Raw genomic sequence first — 26,023 nt, 5'->3', positions numbered from 1 at the left:
CGCGCTCTCGACGACCACCGAACGCTACACTCAGACAAAATGGCCGGCGGTCAGCTCCGGTGCGTCCCGCGCGCCCGCGCGCTCGCGTCGCCGCGGCGGCCCGCGCGTCGCGGCGCCGCGTCGCCCGCGTCGCCGCGTCGCCGCCGCGCGACGACCGCCCCACGAAATCGATCGCCGCATTTTATTCTTCCTCTCCTCCTCCTCGCCGCCCGCCCGCGCGATCTGACGCGTCCGGTCCGCCCGCGCCCCTCCCGCCTACCCCCCTCCCTCCGCAGCGTCCACATCACCGCGTGCAACATCAAGAAGCTCGACGTCAAGTTCTTCAACATCGAACGGTGTCGGTGCTGGGTCACCGTCTCGCACGGCGACACGAGCTACACGACCAAGGTCGGGATCGGGCTCGACCCCGAGTGGGAGGAGACGACCGAGTTCACGATCGCGGACCCGGAGACGGACAAGGTCGAGGCGAAGTTCTTCGTGAAGTGCGAGAAGAACGGCAACGAGCAGCAGCTCGGGGACACGCAGGCGCGTCCTCTTCCCGTTCGTCGTTCGCTCGTCGCACGAGAGAAGATTCAGATTCGTACTCGTTTCCTCGCGCGATGGACGCTCTCGAACTTTTCCCCCCGGTCGTCGGTCGGTCGTCGTCTTTCCCGTCCTTCGCGGGCCCGCGCGTCCGTCGCTCTCGACGAGGGAGGGCTGTCCCACCCCGTCCATCCACCCGCGAGACGTCGCGCTAACCCTAAACCCCCATAAACCCTAAACGACCCCGTCGATCGCGCCCGCGACAGACCTACAAGCTCGACAAGCTCCTCAAGGGGAAGCAGACGTACAAAGGTCTCGTCGTGCCGGGCGGCAAGGCGGACATGATGTTCACCGCGCTGGACTTTGGCAACGAGGAAGCGGATGACGAGGACGACGCGTTCATGGATTTCCTTTAAACGACCACGCGCGCTGCGCTGCGCTCCGTTTGCGCGCGCGCGCGCGCGAGCGAGCGAGTGAGGTGCGTTCTATACACTGGTCCCCATACGACCGCGTTGGCGTGGTGAACGCCGATCCTTAAGGACTTTTGCCGTCGTCTCGCTCCGCCCACACCACGGTTTCAATCCCCGTCCTCGATGCCTTTCAACGCCAACTGACGCCTTTGAACTCCACCCCAACATTCGCTTGTATAGAACGACCCTGACGTGGGCCGAACGCCGCCGCCGCCGCCTTCGTCTCCGCGACGATCGCTCGGCGGATGATTTTTAATACGAAGGAAGGTTGCCATTCCGTTCCGTGCGCTCGAACGCGCACCCCCCTCCCCACCCCGCGTCGTCGTCGTCGTCGCCACCGCCGATCGACGCCGAGTCGGTCTGGAAACGACGGTTCGATTCGTCGCCGCGCGCGTTAAATCAAAAAAAAAAACTTTGCCTTCGCGTCTGGCGCCTCGCGTGTGGTCTCGACGTGTTATTACAAAAGAATTCGACGAACGAACGCGCTGGACTCTGTCACCCACGCAGCCAGCCGCGTTGTCTCGTCCCCCAACCAAATAAAAAAAATCAAAAAACGAATCGCGACTCATCCACGGACTCATCTCATCACGCGCTCGCTCGCGTCAGTCGTCGTTGTGCTTGTTGCTGTTGAGCTCCTTGGCCTGCCCCTGACGCATGGACGTGATCACCGTCTGCACGTTCCGCTCGTACATCGTGAGCTTCTCGTTCGCGCTCTCGAGCTCCTCCCTCGTGATCATGAGCTCCTGAAGCGACGCTTTCGTCATCTCCTTCGCCTTGATCGTCTCGAGCTTCAGGTTCACGATCTCTTTCTCGCACGAGATGAGCTTGGTCGCGAGCTGTTGTAACGAAGGAGGGTGAAAAAAAAGTGGATAAGTTTTCTTTTCGCGAGAGATGAATAAAATAAGATCGCCGCGGCGGCGGAGACGAAGCGATGCGATGCGCGCGGAGGGAGGGAGGAGAAGAGACGAGAGAGGCGCTTCCGGACGGGCTGCTGACGAGATGCGCGCAGACGCACCATGTTCTGCGAGGACCTCGTCGTCCCGCCGAACTTGTCGTCCACGACGAAGCGCGAATCTTTCGGGATGTCCCACTCCTCGGGCAGCACCAGCAGATTGTTCGCGCCGTCCTGCCACGTGAACTTCCCGTTCTCATCCCGCAACACGTACTTATAGAAGAACACCCCGCCCGCGGGCAGCTCCACGTCCGCGTACCAGATCCCGCCGTCGCCCCAGTGCATCTTCAGCATGCGACTCTGGTTCCACGCGCCGAGCCTGTCGTGCGATCCGACGATGAAGAGTTCTTCCCCCATCGCGGTGTCGTAAGGCAGCTTGAACTGCACCGCGCAGTCGACGTCGCTCATGCTCAGCGCGGCGAGCGACTTCGGATCGTTCGGATCCAAGCGCATGAGCTCGTTCGCGCGGTTCATCGCGTTGCGCTTCTCCACGCCCAGCGCGCTTCGATCGACGGGCACCCCCGGCACGGGGACGGGACACGGCCAGTCGTCCGGGCCGAGCCCCGGCACGCCCGGAGACGTCGTCGCGGCGACGCTCCGCCCTTGCTGGCTCTTCGAGCCCGCGCTCGACGCGCCGCCGACCGAAGGACGCGCGTTCGAGTTCGAGAGGAGGTACGCGGGGTTGCGCGCGGGAGGCGGCGGCGCTTTCATCGGCGCGTCGCGGTCGTGCATCGCGCGCGGCGCCGCGCGCGGGCGCGCGAGCGGCGCGCGGCTGGCGACCGCGAACATGAGCCGCGCAGATGTTTTTTGTTCGTTTCCGAGGGAGGCGCGGCGATTCGCGAGCGCGGCGGCGGCGGTGCGCGCGCGCGGAGTTCTGCGACCGCGCGGGGAGGGAAGCGAGCGACGTTCGCGGGCGCGAGCGTGCGGATCGTGCGACGGAGACGGGAGCTCTCGGCGCGCGCGATGGAGTGGTCGCTGCGCGCGTCGCGTGCGAAGCCAGCTTCGGACGCGCGGGGGCGCTCGCGTCGCGCGTCGCGAGGCTTCGGCTGCGGCTCGATCGATACGCGGCAAGTCAGACGCGTCGTGATTGGCTGAGTCGCGCGAAGCGAGGCCTCTCGACGAATCGCAGAGCGGAAATCGTCCCGAATACCAAAAAACCAAAACGGGGGAAAAACCAAAACGTCGCGTGCCGAGAACGCGCTCCCCCCTCGCGATCACGGCGGCCGCGCAGATAAGTTTCGGCTCAGAATCCGATTCAGCAGGCGCGGACGAAAACACCTTTCAGCTCGATCGTTGAAAGGAACACAGCCGCGCGTTCATCGGGTCGACCCCCGCATTAAAATTCCAGGCATTCGCACCCGAAGCGCGATTCGAATCGTTGCGTTCGCGTTCTTGCCAAGAGAACTTCGAATCTGCCACGCCCGCGAATCTGCCATCGCTGCACGCGCGCCACGCCGCGCGACTCATGCTCGGCTTCCTCTTCGGCTCTTCCGCGAGCGCGGACGACCGAAAGACGATCGAACGGAAGTGCGGCGCGCGATCGACCGCGGTGAAGCAGTGCCTCCTCGCGAACCCGAACGGCCCGGCGTGGGCGTGCGACGCGTTCGCGCAAGACTTGGATCTGTGCCGAGGCCGGGTGGTGTGCGCGGACGCCGCGCGCGCGTTCGATCGGTGCGCGCACTCGGTCGTGAACCACAAGGGCGTGAAGGCGGACACCCCGGACTGCGGCGGCGCGCTGAAGAAGCTGCGCGCGTGCCTGCGTCGCAAGCGCGTCGCGTAGGAGGACGGGAAGGAGGAGGAGGGAGCGCCTGCTAGGAAGGCGGGGCGTCGGACGCGCGGATCGCACCTGAGCGACGATGGCGGACGTAGTCGATCGCGCGTCGACGCCGGACCCGTGGGACAGGGTGGGCACGGAGGCGGCGTCGCCGACGGGTCTTCTCGCGAAACGAAAACAGGACGACGACGGCGGCGGCGGCGGCGACGACGACGACGCGAAGGAGAACACGCGACCGCCGCGCGACGACGACGACGACGACGACGACGACGACGTCGTCGTCGTCGCGGAAGCGGACGAGGACGACGACGAGGAAGCGCGCGCGGATGCGGCGGCGGCGGAAAAGGACGCGTCGGAGGAGCCAGACGACGACGACGACGACGACGACGACGACGATGACGTCGCGGCGACGGCGCCGCCGACGCCCGCGCCCGCGACGAACAACTGCGTGGACGACGACGACGACGACGCGAACGCGATTCGATCCATACGCGCGCGGTGGGAGCTCGCCGCCGCGCTTGATTTTCTCGTCACGTTTAAGCGCACGCTGCGCGTCGGACGCCGCGACGGCGAGGAGATCGATTGGATGACCGCGGACGCGATCGAGCGCGCGCTCGTGAGACCCGTGGATTCGAAGCGGCTGCTGCGCGAGCTCCACCACGGGCTGCTGCGGGGCGTGGAAGGGTACCGCGCGGGGCGCGGCGGAGGAAAAAAGAACGGCGCCGCGAGCAAGCGCAAAAAAGGCGGCGACGGCGACGACGACGACGACGACGACGCGTCGCGCGGCTGGGCGCTCGCGCTCGCGCGGCTCACGACGACGCGCTGGCCGTCGCTCGTGGGCGAGAAGCGCGCGGCGCGCGAGCCGCCGCCTTTCGACCCGCCGGATTTGGACGGCGGCGGCGCGGAGTGGGCTCGCGAGAGCGCGCTCGAGCACTACGAGACGAAAATCACCCCGGCGTCGCGACTCAGGCGCGTTCTCCTCACCCTGGTTCCCATACGACCGCGTTCGCGTGGTGAACGCCGTTCCTTAAGGACTTTCTCTCCCGGCGTTTCTCGCCGCCCATCACCCCTCGCTTTCAATCCCGACACACCTCGACGCCTTTCAACTCCGCTTCTGACGCCTTTCAACTCCACCCCGACGTCGCTTTGAATGATGGAATGAACGACCCTCAGCGCGCTGTGGGCGCTGTGCGAGCTGCGCGTCGAGCTGTCCACCGACGTGAAGGACCGCGTCGACGACGCGTCCAAGGCGCTCGTGAGAGGCGGGAAAGAGTGGGGAAAAAGCCTAGACGAGAGCGGCGATCCGAATCGCGAGCACGTCGACGACTTCCGCGGCGACGACGCGCGTTTGGCGCGGCTCGACGGCGGCGTCGCGTACTACCTCCTCAACGATCCGACCGGCCTCGGCGTGCGTCTATACCATTCCGCGGCGCCGACGTTTCACACGTTTCGGAAGGCGCTGGACGTGGAGGCCGCGGCCGTGGCGGCGGCGAGCCACGGCGCGTGTTCGCCGCGGGTGCTCGGGTCGAGCACGTTCGCGCCGCCAGATCTGCCGCCGTATTACGTCGACGCGACGGACGCGGAGGACGCGGGAGGAGGTCCATCCGCGGGGCGGCTCGACGCGGGGAAGGAACCCCGGTGCATGGCGTGCGGGGAGCGGCGCGGGAAGGCACCGGCGGCTCGCGGCGGCGGCGGCGGCGGCGGCGCATCGGGAGTTAGGAAGTTGGCGTTCGACGACGCCGGCGACGTCGCCGCCGTCGACGACGCGACGAACGCCGACGCCGCGGGGACGGACGGGGGCGACTGCGACCGCGACCGCGACCGCACGTCGTCGTTCGTGCGGTGCGCGCGGTGCGGCAACGGCGGCCACCGCGCGTGCCTCGCGTCCTACGGCGCCGGGTGCGACGACGCGTCCGACGTTTCCGACGCGTCGTACACGTGTCACGTGTGCGTCCACGCGAGCCGTCGAGCGACGGTCGGGAAGCGCGCGGGCGAGGCTGCGAAAGCGGCCGCCGCCGCGTGCATCAAGTCGTACGCGCGCCCGCCGCCGCCGCCGTTTTACGACCCGGAGCTCGACGACGACGCGGACGCGCCGTGCATGAAGTGCGGCCGCGTGGACGACGAGGCGAGCTTCGTCCTGTGCGACGGCTGCCCGAACGGCGGGCATTACTACTGTCTCGACGGACTAACGGAGGTCCCGCGAGGGGACTGGCACTGCGTCGTGTGCGAGGGCGAGCGGAGGGTGCAGGCGGCGGCGGCGGCGGCGGCGAGCGCGGCGGCGGCGGCGGAGATCGTCGCCGCGGGCGGGCGGCTCGCGTCGCCGCCGGCGAGAATGAAGCGTCGACGCGACGACGACGAGAAAAACGGCCGCGGAGGAGGAGACGCTCCGATTCCTACGTCACTGCTGTCGCCTCTGACCGCGTCGCGCGTCGGCGCGGGCGGCCGAACGCCGCGGTCGCCGCCGCCGCACCTCCCCGCGGACGCGCGGTTCGCGCTCGGGCCGCCGCCCGCGCCGCCCGCCGCGGGCGCGTGGTCGGTCGTCGCGTCCGCGCCCGCGGAGATCGAGCGCGTCGCGAAAACGCTCGCGGTGACGCCAGGACCCACGAATGCGTTAGGGAAACGGCTCTTGAACGACGTCGTCGCGGGGATGGAGGCGGCGGCGGCGGCGGCCGAGCGGAAGCGCGAAAACGCCGCGCGGCGGCGGGAGAATTTGGAGCGGCTCGTCATCGCCGGCGCGGGGCGGTCGTCGCGGCATCGCTCCAACCCGGACGCCAAGCGCGTGTGCTACGACGAGTCGCTCGCGGACAAAGCGCTGAGGGACGCGATCCGGGGTGGGACGACGATGGTGTCGGGACCGGGCGCGCATGGGGGGGGGAGGAGGTCGAACGCCGCGCGGTACGCTGAGGACGATTCGGACGATTCCGATTCCGATGATTCCGACGACGCGGACGCGAGGCGACGCGCCGCCGCCGCCGCGGAGGCCGTCGCTCGCGGGTTGCGACGCGGGCGATCCGTCGTGAACGTCGACATCGAGGACGACGACGGAAGCGACGGAAGCGACGAAAGCGACGACGACGACGAGGGCGACGACGAAAACGACGTCTGCGTTGGCGCGCCGCCGACGACGTCGGAGGAGGAGGACGTCGTCGAAGTCGACGCGAGCGACGACGAGCCCGAGCCTGGCGGCGACGGCGGCGGCGGCGGCGACGACGACGACGAGCCGATGGAGAGCCCGGACTACGCGAAGGCGTTCGCCGCGCCGCGAGCCGCGCCGATTCTGATTCCGATCGCGGCGGAGGACGCCGACGGAGACGACAGCGACAGCGTGGAGTTCATCGACGGCGACGACGACGACGGCGACGCGGAAGAAGAGGAGGAAGAAGTCGACGCGGACGAAGAAGAGGAAGAGGAAGAGGAAGAGGAAGAGGAGGAGGAGGAGGGGGACGACGACGACGACGTGCTCTCGCTCTCGTAGACGACGCGAATGGACAGATCATCTCATCCATCACGCGCGCACGCGAAATTTCGTCTCGACGACGCGACGTCATCGTCACCACCAGTGCACCGCTCGCGCGTCCGTCCTCCACTCGCTCGCGCGCGTCCCCTCGCGCGATGGCGGCGACGCTCGTTCCCGCGGCGCCGCTCCGCGTCGGCGTCGCCGTCGCGTCGTCGGCGGCGCGGCCGCGCGGCGTCGTCGCGGACGCGACGCGCGCCTCGACGCCGGCGTCGTCGTCGTCGTCGTCGTCGTCGTCGTCGTCGCGCACCGCCTCCGGTCGTCGCGCGCTCCTCTCGCGCGCCCTCCTCGTCGCGTCCACGTCGTCCGCGCTCGCGGCGCGCGCGCCGCCGTCCGTCGCCGCGGACGTCCGCGCGTTCGTCTCCCTCGACGCGCTCGTGAGCACCGCGCGCGACGCGAGCGCGGAGCTGTCGCTCGCGCGCGACGCGCTCGCGACGAGCGCGGCGCTCGGGACCGATCTCCCTCTCCGAGAGCTCAAGCGGCGACTCTCGTCCGGCGCGCTCGCGGATCTTCCGTCCGCCGCGGAGCGCCTCGACCGCTTCGTCGACGCGCCGAGCTTGGAGGAGTGGGAGTCCGCGGTTTGGAGCAGCGTCAGCGAGGACACGCGAGGGTCGAGGGAGATCGACGACGTCACGGGGAGGCGGCTGCGCGGCGTCGAGCGCACGAACGATTTCCTGTGCTTCGTCTTCAGGCGCGTTCGTCGACGCGTCCACTTCATTTCACCCACCGCTCGGCTTCAACGTTTGATCGCGTTCCCTTTCAACTGACCGATGAACAATTAATTTCACCGCAGCTGCTTCAACGATCCGCGCGCGCCCGCGAGCACGGATGCGTTGCTGTCGCTGCGGCTGCTGCGCGACGGCGTCGCGATGGGGCTGCGTGGGGACGAGCGCATCACCGCGGAGGGGTTGATGCTGAGCGTGGAGGACGCGCAGGAGAAGCTCGACGCGTTCATCGCCGTCGTCGACGGCGCGCGCTTAGCGCCGATCAGGTGACAGCTGTGCGGGAGTTTAGATAAGAAAGATGTTGCCACGTCGTCGCGTCGCCCCGTCACTTACGCGCGCGCCACCCCGCGCGACCTCGCACTCCGTCTCTTCGCTCGCTCTTCGGCGACGGACACGCGCTCGAAAGTCATGATTTCGACGGTCGCGACGCGCGCCGGCGCGGCCGCCGCGACCGTCGCGTCGTCGTCGTCGTCGTCGTCCTTCTCGCGACGACGTTCGGTGGGCACGTCGCGCCGCGCGCGATCGCGCGGCGTCGGCGTCACGATCGTCGTCCGCGCGTCGTCGTCGTCCGCCGCGGCGGCGACGGCGCGCGACTCGCGCGGCGCGAGCGTCCGCGCGGCGTCCGCGGCGGCGGCGTCGTCGTCGACGCGACGACGCGCCGCGCGCGTCGCCGTCGTCGTCCGCGCGTCGTCCGACGACGACGCCTCGGACGCCTCGGAAGCGATCGTGCCGATCCCCGCGGCGCAGGGGTACGCCACCCTGGACGCGGTCCTCGGCGCGATCAAGAACCTGCCTCCGAGCGAGCGCGCGGAGGCGGCGGAGAACGCGACGGCGACGGTGTCCAAGACGCTGTGCGCGATGAAAGCGAACGGCGACACGACGCGTTGGGACTGCTACCCGGAGTTGCAGCGAAGAAACGTCTTCCCGAACGAGTTGAGACAAGTCGGCATCGAAGACGCGGAGGGGATCGCGAAGCCGTCGAACACGAACGACTTCAACTTCATCGTCGCGGTGACGCTGTCGACGTCCTTCCTCGCGCTCGTCATCGGCGTCGTCCTCCCGGGGGACTGGGGCGCGTTCGGGTCCTACCTCGTCGGCGGGATATCGCTCGCCGTCTTGGGTGCGTTTTTAGACCGCTCCCCGTACGCGACTTCTTCGTCCTCGTCTGTCGTTCGTTTCTCACCGCACGATACGCCACGTCACGTGAAACGTCATCTGTTATGATAGCACGCTGACCAATCGAATCGAATCGAATCGAATCGATCGCGTCCCCTCCATCGTCCGACAGCCGTCGGCTCCACCGCGCCCGGGCTGCTCGCGGTGGGGATCGACCAGTTCGCGCGCGTGGACCCCAAGTACCGCAACCGAATCGCGCGACACGAAGCCGCGCACTTCCTCGTCGGGTACATGCTCGGCGTCCCGGTCGCGGGGTACTCGCTCGGTTTGGGAAAGACGCACGTGGACTTTTTGGAGGCGAAGCTCGAGAGGAAAATCTTCGGGCCTGATTTCGCGATATCCGATAAGACGCTCCTGCCGCTCGCGTGCGTGTGCATGGCCGGCGTCGCCGCGGAGGCGATGGCGTTCCCGGGGGACGTCCGAGGGCAGGACGGCGACCTCGTGGATCTGCAGAGGATCCTGAACAAGGCGGAGAATAAGGCGCGTTCGAGTCGCGCCGGTCCCCGCGCATTCACACACTGGTTCCCATACGACCCCGTTGGCGTGGTGAACGCCGATCCTTAAGGACTTTCTCTCTCGTCGTTTCTCTCCGCCCGCCCCTCGGTTTCGATCCCGACGCGCCGCGACGCCTCACGACTCCATCTGACGCGCCTTTCAACGCCCGCCACCCCGACGTCGCCGCCTCGCGCGGAACCGACGCGTCTCAGATGGGCGACGCGCAGCAACAGAACTTGACCAGATGGGCGGTGTGGCAGGCGGCGGGGATGTTGCGGCTGCACGAGGCGAGTTTCGACGCGCTGACCGCGGCGATGGAGAACGGCGCGAGCGTCGCGGAGTGTCTGCGCGCGATCGAGACCGCGAAGGCGCCGGCGGGGGAGGGGAAATGATGCGCGTAGTGAGGGTATGCTCGTGATATAGACGTGACGTTCGTGTTTTTTTATTTCATTCTCTCCGTCGGTCGCGCGCGCGGCGCCGTCGCCAAAACTCTCACACGAAGCAACCGTCCTCGCCGTGACGCCTGTTTGCTATGTTGCACTGCGGACACCCGCTGGGGCTGTTGCTCTTCGTGCGGTGAAACACCTTCGCGCGCCACTCGTGCGAGCACGTCCCACAATTCCACAGCGCCTTGTAGTTCGACCCGTACGTCACCGCCGTCGGCGGTCTGTCTGGGTCGATGTACTCGCGCGACAGCTTCTTGCCTCGCTCGCCGTTCTTCTCGCACCACGCGAGGAAGTTCTTCGTCTTGCTCACCGGTATGCGATTCGCGCATTTCGGACATCCGCGGGGTCTGACGCTCTCCGTGCGGTTCTTCACCGCCGCCCGCCACACGTGCGAGCACGTCCCACACTTCCACTTCGCCTTGTAGTCCGACCCTTTCGCCAGCTTCGTCGGCAACTCCTCGCGGAACTCGTTGGCGAGCTTCTCGCCGCGCTTCCCGTTCTCCTTGCACCACTCGAGGAACGGCTTGCCGCCCTTGTGCTGGTTCGCTCCTCGTTTCTTCACCATTATCGTCGTGCGGGGACGCGGCGGGCGCAACGAGAGTGACGTCGAAAAGCTACGACGCCCGAAAAAAAACACCAGACCGAACGCCCGCTCGTCTTCCCAGAAGGTCAGGTCGTCGCCGCGCCTCGTCGATACGACCGCCACAACGACCCCCCCCCCGCCCCCCACCCCGCGCCCATGTCCAACGACGACGACGCGCTCGAGAACCCGTTCGCGCCGCGCACGCCGAGCCCCGCGCGCGGCGACGACGGCGCGGCGTCCGTGACGATCGACCTCGACGCCGGGTCCGACGCCGACGCCGCCGCGACCGCGGCCGCGGCCGCGACCGCCGCGACGACGGACGCGGACGCGCACTGCGAGAACCCCTTCGCGGACGCGCTCTCGCTCGCGGCGGACGGCGGCAGCGTCCCTCGCGCGGACGACGCGGACGTCGGCGAGACGCGCGACGACGCGCGATCGTCGTCGTCCCCGCGCGAGCCGCTCTTCGCGCGCGCGATGGGGACGCTCGGCGGCGTGTGGGCCGCGGGAGTCGGGAGCGGAGGCGGCGAGGATAATACTAAACACGCGACGACGAAGACGAAGAAGAGACCGCCTTCGGACGACAGCCTTCGGTACCCGTACGAAGACGGCGCGCTCGGCGAAGGCCTCGCCGCGTTCGGCACGTCCCCCGAGCGCGTCACCTCGGCGCGCGAGCGCGAGCTCGAGCGCAGGGAGGCGCGCGTGCGCGCGCGAGAAGAGATGCTCGAGTCCCAGGCGCGCGCGTCGAGTTTTTATTAGACTATCCACCACCTCGGTCTCTCGATCGAGCCCGTCGACTGACCGCGGATGTTACATTCATCGCGCGAACCGAACCGAACGCAGCGCGCGCACGATCGCGCGAAGAACTGGCCGCCGTGCCGCCCGATCCTGTACCACGACATCCGCGCGGAGGTTCCCCCCGCGAACCGCGACATGGCGCGTATTCCTCACACCGGTCCCCATACGACCGCGTTCGCGTGGTGAACGTCGATCCTTAAGGACTTTACCCGGCGTCTCTCTCCGCCCAGGGTCCCTCGCTTTCAACCCCGACACACCTCGACGCCTTTCAACTCCACCCCTGACGCCTTTCAACTCCACCCCGACATCAACCTCAAGGTCCTCCGCGCCTACCGCGCGTGGCTCGTAGCCGCGTTTGGCTATCTCTGGAACGTCCTCGTCCTCACGTTCGCGCTCATCGGCGGCGGATACGGGTACACCTTCGGCGACTGGTTCTTCGCCGTCGTGTTCGCACTCGGTGGCGTCCCGATCTCGTTCTGGGCGTGGTACCGCGGGTTGTATTTCGCGTCGCAGAAGACGCAGCCGGGGTTTTTCCAAACCGCCGCGTACGCGCGTTTCTTTCTCAATTTTCTCGCGCACGTCGGGATGGCGTGCTGGATGCTCGTCGGCGTTCCCGTCGTCGGCGACATGTGCGCGGGGATCTTCTCGCTGTTCGAGCTGTTCGGGAGCGATAATTACGGCGACTTTCTCGGCGTCATGGCGCTCGTGAACGTCGTCGCGTGGGGCGCGTGCTTGGGGCTGTCGCTTCGCGTCGGGAGAGAGGCGCTCGAGAGGTTTAAAGAAGGCGGCGGCGTCGCGGAGTTACGCAGGGGGAGAGACGCCGGCGTCGCGCTCGCGTCTGCGGGGGTCGGATGACGCGCGAGCGAGCGAGCGAGAGCAGAGGGCGAATTTACGTCGATCGGATCGACCAGAGATGTGAGTGATGTGATGCTCGCGTGGTCGTGCGAATACACGTCGTCAAACGCTGCGCCCGACTGTGTTAAGATATCGTCCGTCCGTCCGACGTCCCTCCGTCTCAGATGTCGCCGTAATCGAGGACGACCCTGGTCGACGCCGGCGCGTCGAGATCGGTGTAGTTCTTCTTCCCGACCGCGCGCGCGCCGCCGCTCCCGCCCGGCGCCATCATCACCATCGGCCCGGTCGGGATCGGCGGCGCCGCGGCCGCGGCGCCGCCGCCGGTCTCGCCGCCGGGCTGCTGCGATCCGACGGGCACCTGCACGAACGGCCCCAAGGGACCGGCGCCGGGGACGGGCATAAACATCATCCCGGGCTGGAGCTCCTGCGCGCCGCCGAGCATGCTGTTGTTCCTGCCGCCGCGGCCGCGGTCGCCGGCGCCTCTGCCGCGGTCGCCGCCGCGCCGATCGTCGTCCGCGCGTCCGCCGCGGTCGCCGGCGCCGCGGTCGCCGCCGCGGTCGCCGCCCGCGGCTTCGCGCCCGGCTTCGCGCGCCGCCGCCCGCCCCTTCCTCTTCGCCTCCCGGTCTTCCTCTCTCGCGCCGGCGAGGTAATTCTCGAGGTAAATCTGATCGAGAATCTTCTCCGTCTGCGCCTCCACGTGCTCCGTCTGCTTCGTCTTGATGTGCTTTATGACGTACTCGACCCCGACGAACAACTTCGCGCTCAGCGTGCACCCGAACCTGTTCTCCTCGTGTCGAACGACGCACGACTCCATCCACTCGCCGAGCTCGCGCTCGAGCCTCGCCTCGCCGAGCATCTTCCGCGCGGGGTCGCCCAGCGTGAGCCGATCGCGCGTCCACCGATCGAGACGGTTCGCCCACCGTCTCGCCGGCGACTGGAAGCCTGAGGGCCCACGGTGCGATCGTCGCGCGCCGCCCGGCGTCGACGACTTTTCCTTCTCGACCTTCTCCGCGCGGTCTGGGGTGGAGTTGAAAGGCGTCAGTTGGATTTGAAAGGCATCGAGGACGGTGATTGAAAGCGAGGTGTGGGCGCAGAGAAAAGTCGCCAAAAGTCCTTAAGGATCGGCGTTCACCACGCCGACGCGGTCGTATGGGGACCAGTGTATAGAACGAACCTCGCGCCGCCTCCGCGTCTCTCCGCGTCTCCTCCTCCGCGCGTCTCTCCAGCTCCTCGTCGCTCGGCTTCGCGGGGCGCGTCAGGCAGCTCGCATCCACCCCCGCGCGCGTCGCCGGCGGCGCGGTCAGGTACTCGTGGACGGTGAGCTCCTTCGCGGCGTAGTAGTCCACGCCGTGCGCGCGCCAGAGGTAAAATATACGCGCGTCGAGCAGCGACGCGAGGACGTCCGCGGCGACGCCGCCGGTGCCGTCGCCGCCGTCCGCGTCGTCCGCGGGCGGCGCCGCCTCTCCCATCGCGTCGTCTTCGTCGACGGCGTCGTCCGCGTCCTTCTTCTCGTCGGTCGTCGCGGTCGGGGCGTGCTTATTAGTCTTCGCGGCGTCCGTCGGATCAGCCGCGTCGAGGACGGCTCGGAGCGCGTCGTCGTCGTCCTCCGCCGCCTGACCGAGCGGGTTCGCCTCCACGCCCTTCTCCGCGTCGAGCGCGCGGACGAGCCGGTGCGCTTGGCGCAGGTCCCGCGCGAGCCGCGCGGGGTGCCACGACTCGGGGGGGACCGGGAAGCGCCCGCGCGAGTCCTTCTTCACGGGGTCGTCCGCCGTCGCCGGCGCGGCGGTTGCGGCGCCGCCGTCGTCTTCGGCGGCGGCGTCCATCATCTTATCGTCTCCTCCTCCTCCCGCGTCGTCGCCGTCCCCCCCCCCCGCGGGCGCGGGGAGCGCGATCGCGCCGGACTCGAGGTCCGCGTGGTGCGCCGCGGCTGCCTCGACGACGGCGTCGTCTCTTTTCTTCAGCGGCTCGCGCAGCGATCGCGGATCGTACTTCTTGGCGAGCTCGGGATCGCCCTTGTACTCGGCGAAGTTTTTCCGTCGGAACCCCTCCGCGTGGTCGCTCTGGTATTGCTCGTAGCGGCGCTCCGCCTCCGCGGGGCCGACGTCGTCGCCGAGGTGGCGGATCGCAAACTCGCGGAAGGATAAGACCTCGCCGTCGTCGCGGTCGCGGTTTCCGCGGCGCCCCATCGGCAGCCTTCGGACGGGGCGTCGTCCGTGGCCGCCGCCGCGGTCGCCGCGGTAGCGATCGTCGCCGCCGTCGTGGCGGCGTCGCTGCGGCGATCGCCCGCCGCCGCGGTCGCGTCCGTCGTCGCGTCGGTCGCGGTCGTCGCGTTGTGGCGGCGAGCGGCCGCGCTTGCGGTCGTGATCGGGGTGGTGCCCGCGGTCGTCGCGGTCGTTCGGCGGCGGGTAATTGTGCGCGTCGTCCATCGCGACGAGCCGCGAGCGATCGACGCGAGAGGCTTCGGGTTTAGACGAGAGCGCTCTCGGAGCGAGCGCGATCCGAGGGCGCGGGACGCGCGCGGTCGACGGGTCCGAAGCGCGGAGGCGCGGGACGACGCGATCGAGGTCCGGTCGCGTGCGATCGCGCGCGGATCGGTCTGGCGATCGCGCGGAGCTCTCAGGCGCGAGAATTAATAATAAGATCGCGCGGCAGTCGGCGCGCGCCTCGCGGTTCGGACAGGCTAGGCTCTTGTGTGGCGGATGAGAGGCTGATGAGCGAAAATTATCGACACCGGAGCCGCCCGCCTCGGCTGCGCTCGTCTCGTCGTCGTCGTCGCGAGGCCTGTGGTATAAAACAGGCTACCCTAGACCGCTAGCACTCTGTTCTACGCCGCCGCCGCCGCGCGCGCGCATCTCCGTCACCACGCCACCGCCGCCTTCGGTATCTTGTAGTGCGGCAAGTCGTGATCGTACCGCTTCACGAATTCAAACATCGCCTCCTCCGCGATGCAGTCCATCGTCCGCGGGCCCAAGATCACGCTCCGCGCGTCCTCGTCCGGCGCGCGCGCCACCTCCATCATCGCGCGGTACGCGTCGCGGAACTTGGCGTGGAAGATGGCGTTGAGCTTCACGTCCAGGCAGTACTCCAAGAGATCTTTCACGTCGCCCGCGGCGTAATTTTCCTCTAAATTTTGCACGTACGCGATGGGCAAGCCGATCAACGCGGAGACGTGCGTCGCGTCGACGCGCTTCTCGCCGCAGTAGAACAGCCCGCAGATGACGTTCTCCGCGTCGACGTCGATCCGCGTGTACGTCTCGCCGTTCGCGGTCTCGAGGTAACGCCCGCCCGGGGGCGGTTCTTCCAGCGACCCGTCGCTCGCGAACCGAAACGCCGACGCGACGTTTAAAAACTGAACCCCACCCGGGAGCACCGCGGATATCGCGTTCGGCTCGTAAAACTTCGGGACGTCCGTCGGCTCCGGCTCGACGCCGCCGTAATCGGTGACGCGCCGGATGATCGAGTCCGCCGCGCGCATGCCGCACTCGCGCGCGTTTCGATACCCCAACGGCGCGAGCGCGCCCGCGCCGCACCGCCGCGAAAATTTCGCCACGCTCCCCGTCGCGTAGACGTCCGGGTCGTTCGTCCGGAACGACGCGTCGACGACGACGTGCCCGTCGTACACGATGCCGTTGTCGTTCAGCAGCTTAAACACCACCGGGTCGATGTCCCGATCCGCGCACGCGACCACAAAGTCCGCGTGCACGGTCACGTCGTCGCCGTCGCTCGACCGCGAAAACGTCGCGTCGACGCCGCCGCCGCGCGCCTTCGTCGCGCCCGTCAGCGTCAGCCCCTCCATCGCGGGCGGCTGCCCTTCCACGCTGTTGACGTGCGGACGATCCAGCATCGCGCCCACGGCGAGCGCGACGCGCCGCAGCCCTCTTCCGCCCTCGCTCGGCGGCATCAGCGCCTGACGTCTGTGACCCGAGAGCGACGGCGGGACGTAATCCGGCGTCGGCACCACCGACTGAATCGCCTCCGGCCGGACGCCCTTGTTCAGCAGCGTCCGCACCGCGCCGACCGCGCGAAGCGTGTCGCCGTACACGATGATCTTCTCCACGCTCCTCGCGTCCTCCTCGGCGAGGTTCGCGCACAGGTCGTACAGCCGCTCGACCGGGACGTCGTCGTCCAGCGCGAGCGAGTGACGCACCTGAGGGTCGTTCCGTACGAGCGAACGTCGGGGTGGAGTTGAAAGGCGTCAGAAGCGGAGTTGAAAGGCGTCGAGGTGTGTCGGGATTGAAAGCGTGGGGTGGGCGGAGAGAGACGCCGGGAAGTAAAGTCCTTAAGGAACGACGTTCACCACGCCAACGGGGTCGTATGGGAACCAGTGTGAGATAGAACGCGCCTGATCTTGGCGTCCGCACGCGATGGCGAGCAGCTCGTACGAAAGCGACGTCCCGTCGTCCAGGTGCAGCTCGCGCGCGTCGCGGTCCAACCCCACGACCGCGTGGTCGTGGATCGAGATCCCCGAGCGGTTCGAGTCGGCTCGCTCCAGCGCGAGCTTCGCGAGCGACGCCTTGTTGTAGTAGCTCGCGGGGCCGCCGACGGCGAGGCCGCCGACGGCGAGAAGCGTCACGTTGTTGAAGACGCACTCGGGTATCGTGAGCAACCGCTCGACGATTCCGAGCGCGCTCTCCGTGCTGCCGACGACGACCACGCGCTGGTTAACCTGCTCGCGGTGCGTCGCCGCGATGCGCGCGGTGAAGATAAACAGCGCGAACGACGCGTCGAAGCCGAGGTGGTTTCGGCGGCCGGCGACGAGCTGGAAGTCGACGCCCACAACCTCCGGCGGGGGCGGCTGGTTCGGTTCCATCGCGAGGCGGTACGCGATCGCGGTCTTCTTCAGCAATCGCATCGCCTCGGTCATCATGAACGCGCGCTTGTGCGAGAAGATCGGGTTCAAGACGCACTCCTCGAGGTCGGCGTATCCGTCTTTTCTGTGCGCGTCCACGTCGACGTAATCGTCGAGCTGGAAACACGAGATCAACGGGTCAACCTCGACGTTCAGCGTGAACGTCGCGAACCCCACGACCTGGTCCTCGCACGTCGCGACGACCGCGGCATGCGTGCCGTTGCGGTACCCGTCGACGCACGCCCTGAACGACCGCACGTTCGCCCTCGCGTCCGCGTCGTCGCCGAGCATCTCGGAGATGGCCTCCGCGTCGAGATGCCCTCCGTCCCCGGCGGCTAGTCGCACGGCGAACCCGGGGAGCTGGCCCGCTCGGTGCGCGAGATGCAACGTGTGATCCTGGTCCTGGTCTTTAGCACTGACGCGCGTCGTCGCGATGTCGACCAACGGCAGCTCCGGCGCGGCGGTGTGCAGCGAGATGGCGCAGACGTCCTTCCGCGGAAACGCGGCGAACGCGTGCGCTAAGAAATCCGCGCTCTGCGCCTCGTACTCCGGATCGACGCACAGCATCGTGACGACGAACGCGCTCGAGTCTTTCAGCTTCTCTCGGCGAATCCTCTCCTCGCGCGCGCTGAGACTCCTCGGCGTCGACGGCTCTGGCGCTTCTTCCCCCGCGGGAGGGGCGTCGGAAGAAGACGCCGCGGTCGCCGCGGTCGCGTCGTCCTCCGCGACCCTCCCCGCCGAGAGTTGCCCCTTCGCGCTCGCCCTCGGCGTCTCCCCGTTCCCCGGCGGCATCCCCCCCGCGCCGAACTCCTTCTCCCGCGCGGCGCGCTCGATTCGCCGCCGCTCAATCTTCCCGCGCCACACCGCGGCGACTTTCGTGACCGCCCTCTTCACCTCCTCGCCGCACTCCTCCGGCGGGGGATAAAAATTCTCCAAGTCGTCGTACGCCGCGATATCGTACGCCTCCACCATCCGCTCCGCCCTGACGTCCTTATCCAGCGCGCTGAGCGCCATGACGCCCGCGAACTTCCCAACAATCTCCGTCTCCGCCACGAGCACGCACAGCTTGCTCGGCGAATCCCTCGCCTCTTCGATCAGCCGCGCGAGCGCGAATCGATCGACTCCCGCGGCGCGATTCGCCGCGTTCAACAACGCGCTCAACCCGTCGCCCCCCGTCGGCAACCGCGAGAGCGCCCCGCCCGGCGCGTTCGGGTCGTCGTTCACGCGCGAGAGCAGCGGGTGCAGGTCGTCGTGGTCCTCGACGCGCGCGCGGCGGACGCGGAGGCGCGGTCGGACCGTCGCTCGCGGCGCGGCGTAGAGCGCGAAACGCGTCGTCTTCGCCACCTTTTTGACGTGCCCGCCGAGCGCGCCGCGCTCCACCTCGGGCGGCGACGCGGCGAGTATCGCCTCCACGGCGGGCATGCGATCGAACGCGGTCTGAAGCATGACGAGGACGGCGTCTCTGTGCTCGGGGCGCGTCGCGCAGCCGGAGATCCACGCCGCGACGTCGGGCCTGTGGCCGGTTTTAGCCGCCTCGGCCGCCGCCCACTTGAGGCGCTCCATGCCCTTCCGCGCGGTGACGCCGTACGGCACGGGGACGTCCTTCGTGACGACGAGCAACCCGACGATGAGGGGTTTCTTCGCGGAAGACGCCGGGGAGGACTCGTCGATCGCGACGAGGCACGTCGACGCGTTCTCGATGAGGTGCGCGAGGTCGAAGCGGCCGAACTGCCGGAGCTGCGTCTCGCTGATGACGAGCGAAGACGAGAGGGAGAGAGGGAGAGAGGAAGGAGGAAACGGGGCGAGCGCGGCGCGGTAGGTCAGCGAACGGCGCGCGGGGAGGGCGCGGGACGGCGCGCGAGCGATACGATCGCGCGGAGGCGACGAGGACGGATCGATCGGCGGCGACGACGACGACGACGACGTCGTCGTCGTCGCATTTAGATGATGATTGCGTCCGTTTGACGCCCAAATCGGGCGGGCGGGCGGAGACGAGACGCGCGGGCGGGCGGACGCACGTGTCGACGAACTCGCGGATCTCGTGCGCGTCCTTCGGGACCGCGGGGCGGGCGCGCAGCTTGGGGGGCGCCATCGCGCGCGGGTTCGTCGACGCCCGACAGCCGCGCGAGTCGCAATGGCGCGCGGGCGCGGGGGCGACGCGGGCGAACACTCCAAGAGTTCTCGTCCTGTCCAGCAGAGTCGGTCGCCCTCGATGCTGACTCGCCGTCGCGAAGACGACAGGACGACGAGCGCGCGCGGACCCCCCACTCGCGGGGCACCGTCCGTCGTCGTCACGATGCCGTCGACGACGACGACGCCCGCGCGCGGCGGCGCCTTCGCGGCGCCGTCGGGGCATCGCGACGTCGCGCGACGCGCGACGCGCGACGCGCGCGGAGGACGCGCGACGGCGGCGTCGAAAAAGAGCCGTCGTCATCGCGCGCCGACGACGACGATGCTCCCTCTCCGCGCGCACGCCGCGGAGGACGACCTCGGCGTCCTCGGCGTCGTCGCCGCCGTCGCCGCCGCGCGAAGACCACCGCGCGACGAGACCGAGACGAACGCCGGATCCGACGCCGGATCCGCCGCGAGTCGTTGTCGCGACGGCGACGTCGTCGAGCTCCGCGGCGTCGGCGTCAGCCTCGGGATGCGCGCGGAGTGGTCGCTCGCGTTCGCCGACGACGACGACGCCGACGGCCTCAGCTTCGCGGACGCGGTGACGCTCTTCCCCGCGAACGGCGCGGACGCCCCGGACGCGCCGCCGCTCGCGTCGCGAAGCGGGTACGACCACATCGCGGGCGTCTCGTGGGACGTCGAGCTCGGCGGCGGCGCGTGTCGCGCGAGTCGCCTCGACGCGGAGCATCGCTCGCAGCTCGTCTCGTGGACGAGGACGGGGCAGTGGTGCGCGAGCGACGCGGCGAGAAGGATGCTCCACGTCAAGCTGCTGCTGAAGGATATCGAGCTGGGCGCGCTCATCGCGGAGCACTCGATCGTGCCGGGGGGGAGGCAGATGACGACGGAGATGGCGGAGCCGGAGCCGCCGAGCGGAGATGAGAATGGGGGACGTCGCCGTCGCCGCACAGCTGGCGCAGCTGGCGGCGGCGGAAGAAGAGCGAACCGAAAGGGCGCCAGAGAGAAGAACTCTGGCGGACTTCCGTCGTCTTCGGCGTCTTCGTCGTCGTCCTCTCTCGACGCGGGCCCGCCGCCGCCGATGCCGAAGCGCGCGAACGGCGCGCTCGTCGCGCTCGCGGTGAGAGGCGGGAAGATTGGCGCGAGGTTGTTCCTGGAAGGTGCGTTCTACACACTGGTCCCCATACGACCGCGTCCGCGTGATGAACGCCGATCCTTAAGGACTTTGCCTGGCGCATCTCTCCGCCCACCCCTCGCTTTCAATCCCCGCCCACGATGCCTTTCAACTCCACCTGACGCCTTTGAACTCCACCCCGACAATCGCTTGTATGGGATGGCCCTCAGAAGCCGCCGATCTCGGGTGGGTCCCGCGCCGGCTCGAGGTGGCGACGCCGGAGGGGCCGGAGGTGTGGCACTTCGCGGAGTGGACGCGCGAGGTGCGCGCGAACGGGCTGCTGCTTCCGCGCGTTGCGCACCAGACGTTGCCCGCGGGGAACACGTGCGCGTACGAGCTGACGGACGCGGCGACGGCGAAGACGACGACGACGTCGACGTCGACTTCGACGTCGACGTCGACTTCGACTTCGACTTCGAGCGTCTTCGCGCCGCCCTACCTCGGACTGCCTCCCTCCTCGGACGATTGTTCGTGGCCTCCTACCTCGTACGCGACGTCGCGAGACGCCGCGGAGGCGATCTGCGCGCGCGGCGAGGGCGGGCACGTCCTCGTCGTCCCCGAGCTCTCCGCCCCCGCGGGAGTCGGCGGCGGAGGAGGAGCGGGAGCGGGAGGAAGAGGATCTTCCGGAACTTCCTGCTCCGCGCGCCCCGGATGGTTCGTCCTCGACACGTCCTGCGCCGGGTACGCGATCGAACCCTCCGTCGCGGACGCGCTCGCGATGCCGTCGTTCGGCGAGCTCGCGGTCGTGGGCGTCTCCGCGGCGGCGCTGAGAGGGTCCATGCGCCGCGGCGGCGCGTTGACCCTCGGCGCTGTCACCGCGCGCGCGCCGCTGTTCATGGAGCAGGCGCTGGCGGCGGCGCTGCGGACGCCGTCGTTGGGGGCGATAGCGGGGGGCGATATTGATAACGCTTCTTTGGTGGGCGTTTTAGGCACAGACTTTATGCAGCGCGCGGTCGTGGAGATCCGGGCGAAGAGACGCGTCCCCGGGTCGCCCGACCCGGCGACGACGAAGGCGTTCTTCCACGCGCCGGGCGCGTACGCGCCGTCCGATCGCGTCGCCGCGTCGTGGCAACGCGTCGAATGGATCGGCGGCGTACCGCACCTGCGCGTCAAGGTCACGGTCGCGAACGACCGAATCACGTCCCTGGAGCCGCCGCCCGAGGGAGCGGCGTCTAATAAAGCGGAAAAAGACGGGTGGACGGGCCGTCTGTTCCGGTTGTCACTCGGCGCCGGCGGCGCCGGCGTCGTCGTCGCCGCCGCCGCCGCGCGCGAGTGGCGCATGGTCGAGCGCACCGTGGGGATCCATCCCGGCGGCGTGATGTCCGGTCCGGGAGAGGACCGCGCGCGCCTCGCGCGCGTCGAGCCGGAGGTGGTGACCGGTCGGTTCGACGCGATCGAGCTGAAGGGCGCGACGTTTCGAAATATTCGCGCGTTGACGCATCTGAACGGCGACCCTCCCGATCTCGCTCTGTCGCCGCACGCGGACGGGGTGCTGTGCGCGGATCTGTTCCGCGGGTGCGTCGTCGTTTTGGACTTCTCGCGCGACCGCGTCGCGGTCGTGCAGGACGACGTCGCGGGGTGACGTGACGAGCGCGGCGCTCGAGAGACTGACTGACGACGGGGATTGAGGAGTATCGATAAGCGCCAGTTTGAAAAGTAACAATGCCGAAAGGAAGCGACACGCGTTTTCATCGCACCGAAGTTCCAGTCGGTCGGCCGTTTTCATCGGGCGGATCTTCTTCGGATCTTCGAGCCATTTCGACGGTTTATTCTCAAGTTAAATTTAAAATCTCTCGCGGTCACTCGAAGTTCCACCTGGACGATGACTGGATCGCCATACGCACGGACGGGAACAACACGTCGCCGAAGCGGCGCGTCGCGCGCGGAGGGGAAGCGAGATCGCCCGCGCGTCGCTCGCGCACACGACGCCGCGCGCTCTCCACGACCGCACGCCGTCGCCTTCGCGCGTCTCGCGTCTCGAACGCTCGCGAAGTCCGCTCGCACGTCTCCGCGCTCGCGCTTCGTCGCATCGCGCGCGCCGGTTTTTGAAGCGCGCCCTCCTCATCATCTGTTCCCGCGCGAATCGTCCTCTCGGATTCATTCAAAGATGGCGTCTCCCTCGTGCGCGGCGTTCGCCGCGTCGCGCGTCGTCGCCGCCGCCGCGTCCGGCGCCGGCTCGAACGGCCCGACGCGCAAGAACGTGACGCGCAAGGCGGTCAACGCCGCGAAGGGCGCGGCGCGCTCGACGACGCGCCTCAACGCGTCGTCCCCCGCGGCGAAGGACGCGAAGAAGGCGCAGACGTCCACCGCCTCCGCGGGCGGCGTCGCGACCGCGATGACCGAGGCCGAGAACGCGGTCGCGCTCAAGAACAACGCGGTCGCGACGCAGCGCGCGCAGCTCGCGCGCGCGAGGGAGATCATGACGATCGACCCGACGGAAGGCCACAACGCGCTCGAGCTCCTCGCCAGCGTCGAGTCCGTCGCGGTTCAGTTCAGCGTGCACTACGAGACCAAAGTCGGCGAGGACCTCTTCGTCGTCGGCTCGCACCGCGCCCTCGGGAACTGGGCGCAAGCGGACGCGTTCCCGCTGACGTGGACGGAGGGGTCGTACTGGAAGGGCGTCGCGGACTTGCCCGCGGGCGGCGCGTTCTTCTACAAGTACATCGTGCGGCGTCCGGACGGAAGTTACCGATGGCAAGAGGGCGCGAACAACCTCGTGATGACGCCGGACGTGTGGGACGTGCCGGACGGCGGGACGTTTATTCTGGACGATAACTTCGCGGGGCTGTCGAAGCAGGCGAACAACGCGCTCGCGATACGGTTGATCTCCACGGAGAAGGAGAAGGTCACGCTGAAGATCGAGACGAAGAAGGCGAAGGAGATGACGAAGGCGGCGCTCTCTGAGCTCTTGATCGCGCGCGAGGAGCTGCAAAAGGCGAACGAGAAGCTCGCGATGTACGAGGAAAACGCGCAGACCGTCATCTCCAAGGTGAAGAACGGGATCTTCCCCAAGGGCGGGAAGAAGGAGAAGGCGACGACCGGCGACGAGGAGCAGCCGACGGCCGCGGAGACGAGCCGTTGAAGTGAACGTCGAAGTGATGAACGGGAGCGGCGGCGGCGGCGGGGAGGGGACGATTTTGAACGACGAACGAACGAATGGTTCGGCTGACGACTTTCCAGTAGGAAGAGCGCGCGCGGAGAGAGCGCTCCTTGTAACGATCGACGTCGGCGCGCGTACATAGAACGAAGAAGAAGAAGAAGACGACGACGACCACGATCGCGTCGCCACTCGAATGGATGATGTTTAGGTATTACAACCGACGATGCGTCGTTCGTCGTCGCCGCGACTCGCGCGCCGCCGGCTAACTTTTCGTCGTCGCCCGTCGCGCGTCTCCGTCCCGTCCCGTCGCTCACGCCGCCATCGCGTCGACGCCGACCCTCTTCACCGGCAACTCGCCGTACGTCATCAGGTGCTTGTACGGCTCCAGCATCTGCTTGTTGCACCCCTTGTCGTCGATCGTGACCAACCGAATCACGCCGCCGGACGACGAGTCCATCGTGATCGCGAGAGAGATGGCGCGCGTCACCCACGCCTCCGCCTCCTCCCTCGACATCCCCTCCTTCCACGTGTCGTCGCACCACCCTGCGTCGTGACGATAATTAACGAGCGTTTGATTAGTTAGAGGGTAAGAAGCGCGCGCGAAGAGAGACGACAGACAGACAGACATACAGACGGATTAGAACGTCCTCGAGAGACGACGGGACGATCGACGCGCGAACGGGGAAGTAGTGTGGGAAGAAGCAAGCGGCGCGGCGGTCTCTCCGTCGCCGCCGCGCACCGTAAATGTACGCGCCGCCCGATCCGCCGATCGTAAACGGGCACGGAAGCAGCGACCCGCCGAGGGGGATCCCGTACACCTGCGGCCCGCGCTTCGAATCCCACCCGCCGATGATCATCCCCGCGCTGAGTTTGTCTTTGTTTTTGTACGCGATCTGCATCGTGAGGTTGGCGACGAGCTTCACGTCCGCCATCCCGGGGTCCGCGTCGCTGCGCTCCATGTTGTGTTGGTCCACGAGGTTCTTGACGTACGCGCAGACGTTTTGCGTGTCCGCAGCCTGAAGGGATGGACGATCGATCGATCGGAGGAGGAAGCCGAGGTGAGACTGCTTCCCATACGACCCCGTTCGCGATGTGAACGCCGTTCCTTAAGGACTTTTCCCGTCATCGATCGATCGCGGGGTGAGCGAGCGGGCGGGTGAGCGAGCGAGTGGTGAGCGGTGGTGGTGGTGGCGAGGGGGGAGATCGCCGCCGACGTCGACGTCGACGTCGACGTCGACGTCGACTTCGACGTCGACTTCGACTTCGCCTTCGATCGATCGACGTTAGGGTTGTTCGGACGCGCACCGAGCCGGAGCGGCACATCCAGACGTTGTCCGTCACGCTCGAGATCTTGTCCGACGCGCGGTTCGCGACGTACACGCCCGTGGACGTCCGCGAGTCCGCGCCGAGGACGACGCCGCCGTCGTACACGCACGCCATGATCGTCGTCTGCGGGAGAGGAAGGGAGGGAGGGGATGGGAGGTGGTCGGCGGATGTTTTTTCGTTCGTTTTGAACAGCCCCCAGATCTGGCTCGGGCGCCGACGGACGCGCGACGCGCGACGACGACGACGACGACGCACCCCGGTGGAGATGCCGCCGCTCGCGCTCGGGTCGACGCCGAGCTCGGGGGGCACGCCGTAGTCCATCGTGCGCGCGCGGTCGGTCTCGTGCGGCGCGCGCGCGGGAGAGTGACGCGCGGTTGGATCTCGCGACGAAGGAGGCGACTGATGACTGTTGACGAGACGAGTCTGGTCCGGGCTGACTTCACGATGTCAGCGTCGTCGAAAAGTCGCGACGGCGACCACGACGGACGCGTCGACGCCGCGCGCACACCTCGACGCGCGCGCGCGCGCACGGAGGGAGGGACGGCCAGATGGCCGCGAGACGACTGCTCCTCGGCGGCGTCGCCGCCGCGAGCGCGGGCGCCGCGGTCGCGTACGGAGCGATTCGCGCCGGCTACCCTGACGCGCCCGTCTCCCGCGACGACGCGCCGTGGGCCGACGTCGACTTTCCGACGAAGACGCGCGCGGAGCACCTGAGGGCGCTCAGGGAGACGAAGTCGTTCGACGTCTTGATCATCGGAGGTGCGCGATCGCGTCGTCGCGTCCGCGGCGGCCGACGCGCGACCGGTCGTCGCGTCGTCGTCGAGACCCATCTTCCTTCGAACGATATATACTCCCTTTAAACGCTCATCGATCGACCGTGTCCTCCTCCTCCTCCTCCTCCTCGTCGCGCGCAGGCGGCGCCACCGGCGCGGGCTCGGCCCTCGACGCCGCGACGCGCGGCCTCTCCGTCGCGCTCGTCGAGGGCGAAGACTTCGCGAGCGGCACCTCGAGCCGAAGCACCAAGCTCGTCCACGGCGGCGTTCGCTACCTCGAGAAGGCTGTCTTCCAGCTCGACCCGGGCCAGCTCAAGCTCGTGTTCGAAGCCCTTCGCGAGCGCAAGACGCTGCTTCGCAACGCGCC

At 68.3% G+C, this 26,023-nt stretch overlaps 12 protein-coding genes across 12 annotated transcripts; 7 read left to right on the top strand and 5 right to left on the bottom strand.

Moving 5' to 3' along the window:
• Positions 1-2: 2 nt before the first annotated feature.
• On the top strand, positions 3-1,269 carry MICPUCDRAFT_49662 (uncharacterized protein; the record flags this gene model as incomplete). The annotated part of the gene is made up of 4 exons (XM_003061045.1): positions 3-59; positions 276-525; positions 789-1,000; positions 1,173-1,269. Coding segments are annotated over 3 exons (426 nt in total), but the record flags the coding sequence as incomplete, so codon positions are not given.
• A 325-nt stretch (positions 1,270-1,594) lies between these two features.
• Positions 1,595-2,676, bottom strand: MICPUCDRAFT_41138 (carbohydrate-binding module family 20 protein; the record flags this gene model as incomplete). Its single annotated transcript, XM_003060790.1, has 2 exons — positions 1,595-1,828; positions 2,008-2,676. 2 exons carry the CDS (start codon positions 2,674-2,676, stop codon positions 1,595-1,597), a joined length of 903 nt encoding a protein of 300 aa, XP_003060836.1.
• A 981-nt stretch (positions 2,677-3,657) lies between these two features.
• Positions 3,658-7,999, top strand: MICPUCDRAFT_48000 (uncharacterized protein; the record flags this gene model as incomplete). The annotated part of the gene is made up of 3 exons (XM_003061044.1): positions 3,658-4,706; positions 4,926-7,189; positions 7,279-7,999. Exons 1-3 carry the CDS (start codon positions 3,801-3,803, stop codon positions 7,997-7,999), a joined length of 3,891 nt encoding a protein of 1,296 aa, XP_003061090.1. The 5' UTR covers positions 3,658-3,800.
• A 366-nt stretch (positions 8,000-8,365) lies between these two features.
• Positions 8,366-9,697, top strand: MICPUCDRAFT_63165 (uncharacterized protein; the record flags this gene model as incomplete). The annotated part of the gene is made up of 2 exons (XM_003061043.1): positions 8,366-9,077; positions 9,246-9,697. 2 exons carry the CDS (start codon positions 8,366-8,368, stop codon positions 9,695-9,697), a joined length of 1,164 nt encoding a protein of 387 aa, XP_003061089.1.
• A 143-nt stretch (positions 9,698-9,840) lies between these two features.
• On the top strand, positions 9,841-10,020 carry MICPUCDRAFT_60459 (uncharacterized protein; the record flags this gene model as incomplete). Its single annotated transcript, XM_003061042.1, has 1 exon — positions 9,841-10,020. The coding sequence occupies one exon, from the start codon at positions 9,841-9,843 to the stop codon at positions 10,018-10,020; it is 180 nt and encodes a 59-aa protein (XP_003061088.1).
• Positions 10,021-10,120: 100 nt separating this feature from the next.
• Positions 10,121-10,639, bottom strand: MICPUCDRAFT_41135 (uncharacterized protein; the record flags this gene model as incomplete). The annotated part of the gene is made up of 1 exon (XM_003060789.1): positions 10,121-10,639. One exon carries the CDS (start codon positions 10,637-10,639, stop codon positions 10,121-10,123), a length of 519 nt encoding a protein of 172 aa, XP_003060835.1.
• Positions 10,640-10,813: 174 nt separating this feature from the next.
• On the top strand, positions 10,814-12,307 carry MICPUCDRAFT_60457 (uncharacterized protein; the record flags this gene model as incomplete). The annotated part of the gene is made up of 2 exons (XM_003061041.1): positions 10,814-11,382; positions 11,683-12,307. 2 exons carry the CDS (start codon positions 10,814-10,816, stop codon positions 12,305-12,307), a joined length of 1,194 nt encoding a protein of 397 aa, XP_003061087.1.
• Positions 12,308-12,467: 160 nt separating this feature from the next.
• Positions 12,468-14,493, bottom strand: MICPUCDRAFT_41134 (uncharacterized protein; the record flags this gene model as incomplete). Its single annotated transcript, XM_003060788.1, has 2 exons — positions 12,468-13,249; positions 13,482-14,493. The coding sequence occupies 2 exons, from the start codon at positions 14,491-14,493 to the stop codon at positions 12,468-12,470; spliced, it is 1,794 nt and encodes a 597-aa protein (XP_003060834.1).
• A 584-nt stretch (positions 14,494-15,077) lies between these two features.
• MICPUCDRAFT_47998 (uncharacterized protein) lies at positions 15,078-19,248 on the bottom strand (the record flags this gene model as incomplete). Its single annotated transcript, XM_003060787.1, has 3 exons — positions 15,078-16,454; positions 16,599-18,903; positions 19,175-19,248. The coding sequence occupies 3 exons, from the start codon at positions 19,246-19,248 to the stop codon at positions 15,165-15,167; spliced, it is 3,669 nt and encodes a 1,222-aa protein (XP_003060833.1). The 3' UTR covers positions 15,078-15,164.
• Positions 19,249-19,435: 187 nt separating this feature from the next.
• Positions 19,436-22,130, top strand: MICPUCDRAFT_60454 (uncharacterized protein). Its single transcript, XM_003061040.1, has 2 exons — positions 19,436-20,443; positions 20,628-22,130. Exons 1-2 carry the CDS (start codon positions 19,453-19,455, stop codon positions 22,037-22,039), a joined length of 2,403 nt encoding a protein of 800 aa, XP_003061086.1. The 5' UTR covers positions 19,436-19,452; the 3' UTR covers positions 22,040-22,130.
• A 149-nt stretch (positions 22,131-22,279) lies between these two features.
• Positions 22,280-23,539, top strand: MICPUCDRAFT_63161 (carbohydrate-binding module family 20 protein; the record flags this gene model as incomplete). The annotated part of the gene is made up of 1 exon (XM_003061039.1): positions 22,280-23,539. One exon carries the CDS (start codon positions 22,280-22,282, stop codon positions 23,537-23,539), a length of 1,260 nt encoding a protein of 419 aa, XP_003061085.1.
• Positions 23,540-23,867: 328 nt separating this feature from the next.
• On the bottom strand, positions 23,868-25,204 carry MICPUCDRAFT_44601 (uncharacterized protein; the record flags this gene model as incomplete). Its single annotated transcript, XM_003060786.1, has 4 exons — positions 23,868-24,100; positions 24,297-24,573; positions 24,863-25,006; positions 25,139-25,204. 4 exons carry the CDS (start codon positions 25,202-25,204, stop codon positions 23,868-23,870), a joined length of 720 nt encoding a protein of 239 aa, XP_003060832.1.
• Positions 25,205-26,023: the final 819 nt, after the last annotated feature.

The sequence above is a fragment of the Micromonas pusilla genome (genome assembly GCF_000151265.4).
Source record: "Micromonas pusilla CCMP1545 genomic scaffold MICPUCscaffold_9, whole genome shotgun sequence".
In the NCBI taxonomy this organism is placed as follows: Eukaryota; Viridiplantae; Chlorophyta; class Mamiellophyceae; order Mamiellales; family Mamiellaceae; genus Micromonas; species Micromonas pusilla.
Note: the sequence above shows the minus strand (reverse complement) of the source record. Positions and strands in the feature narration are given on the sequence as shown.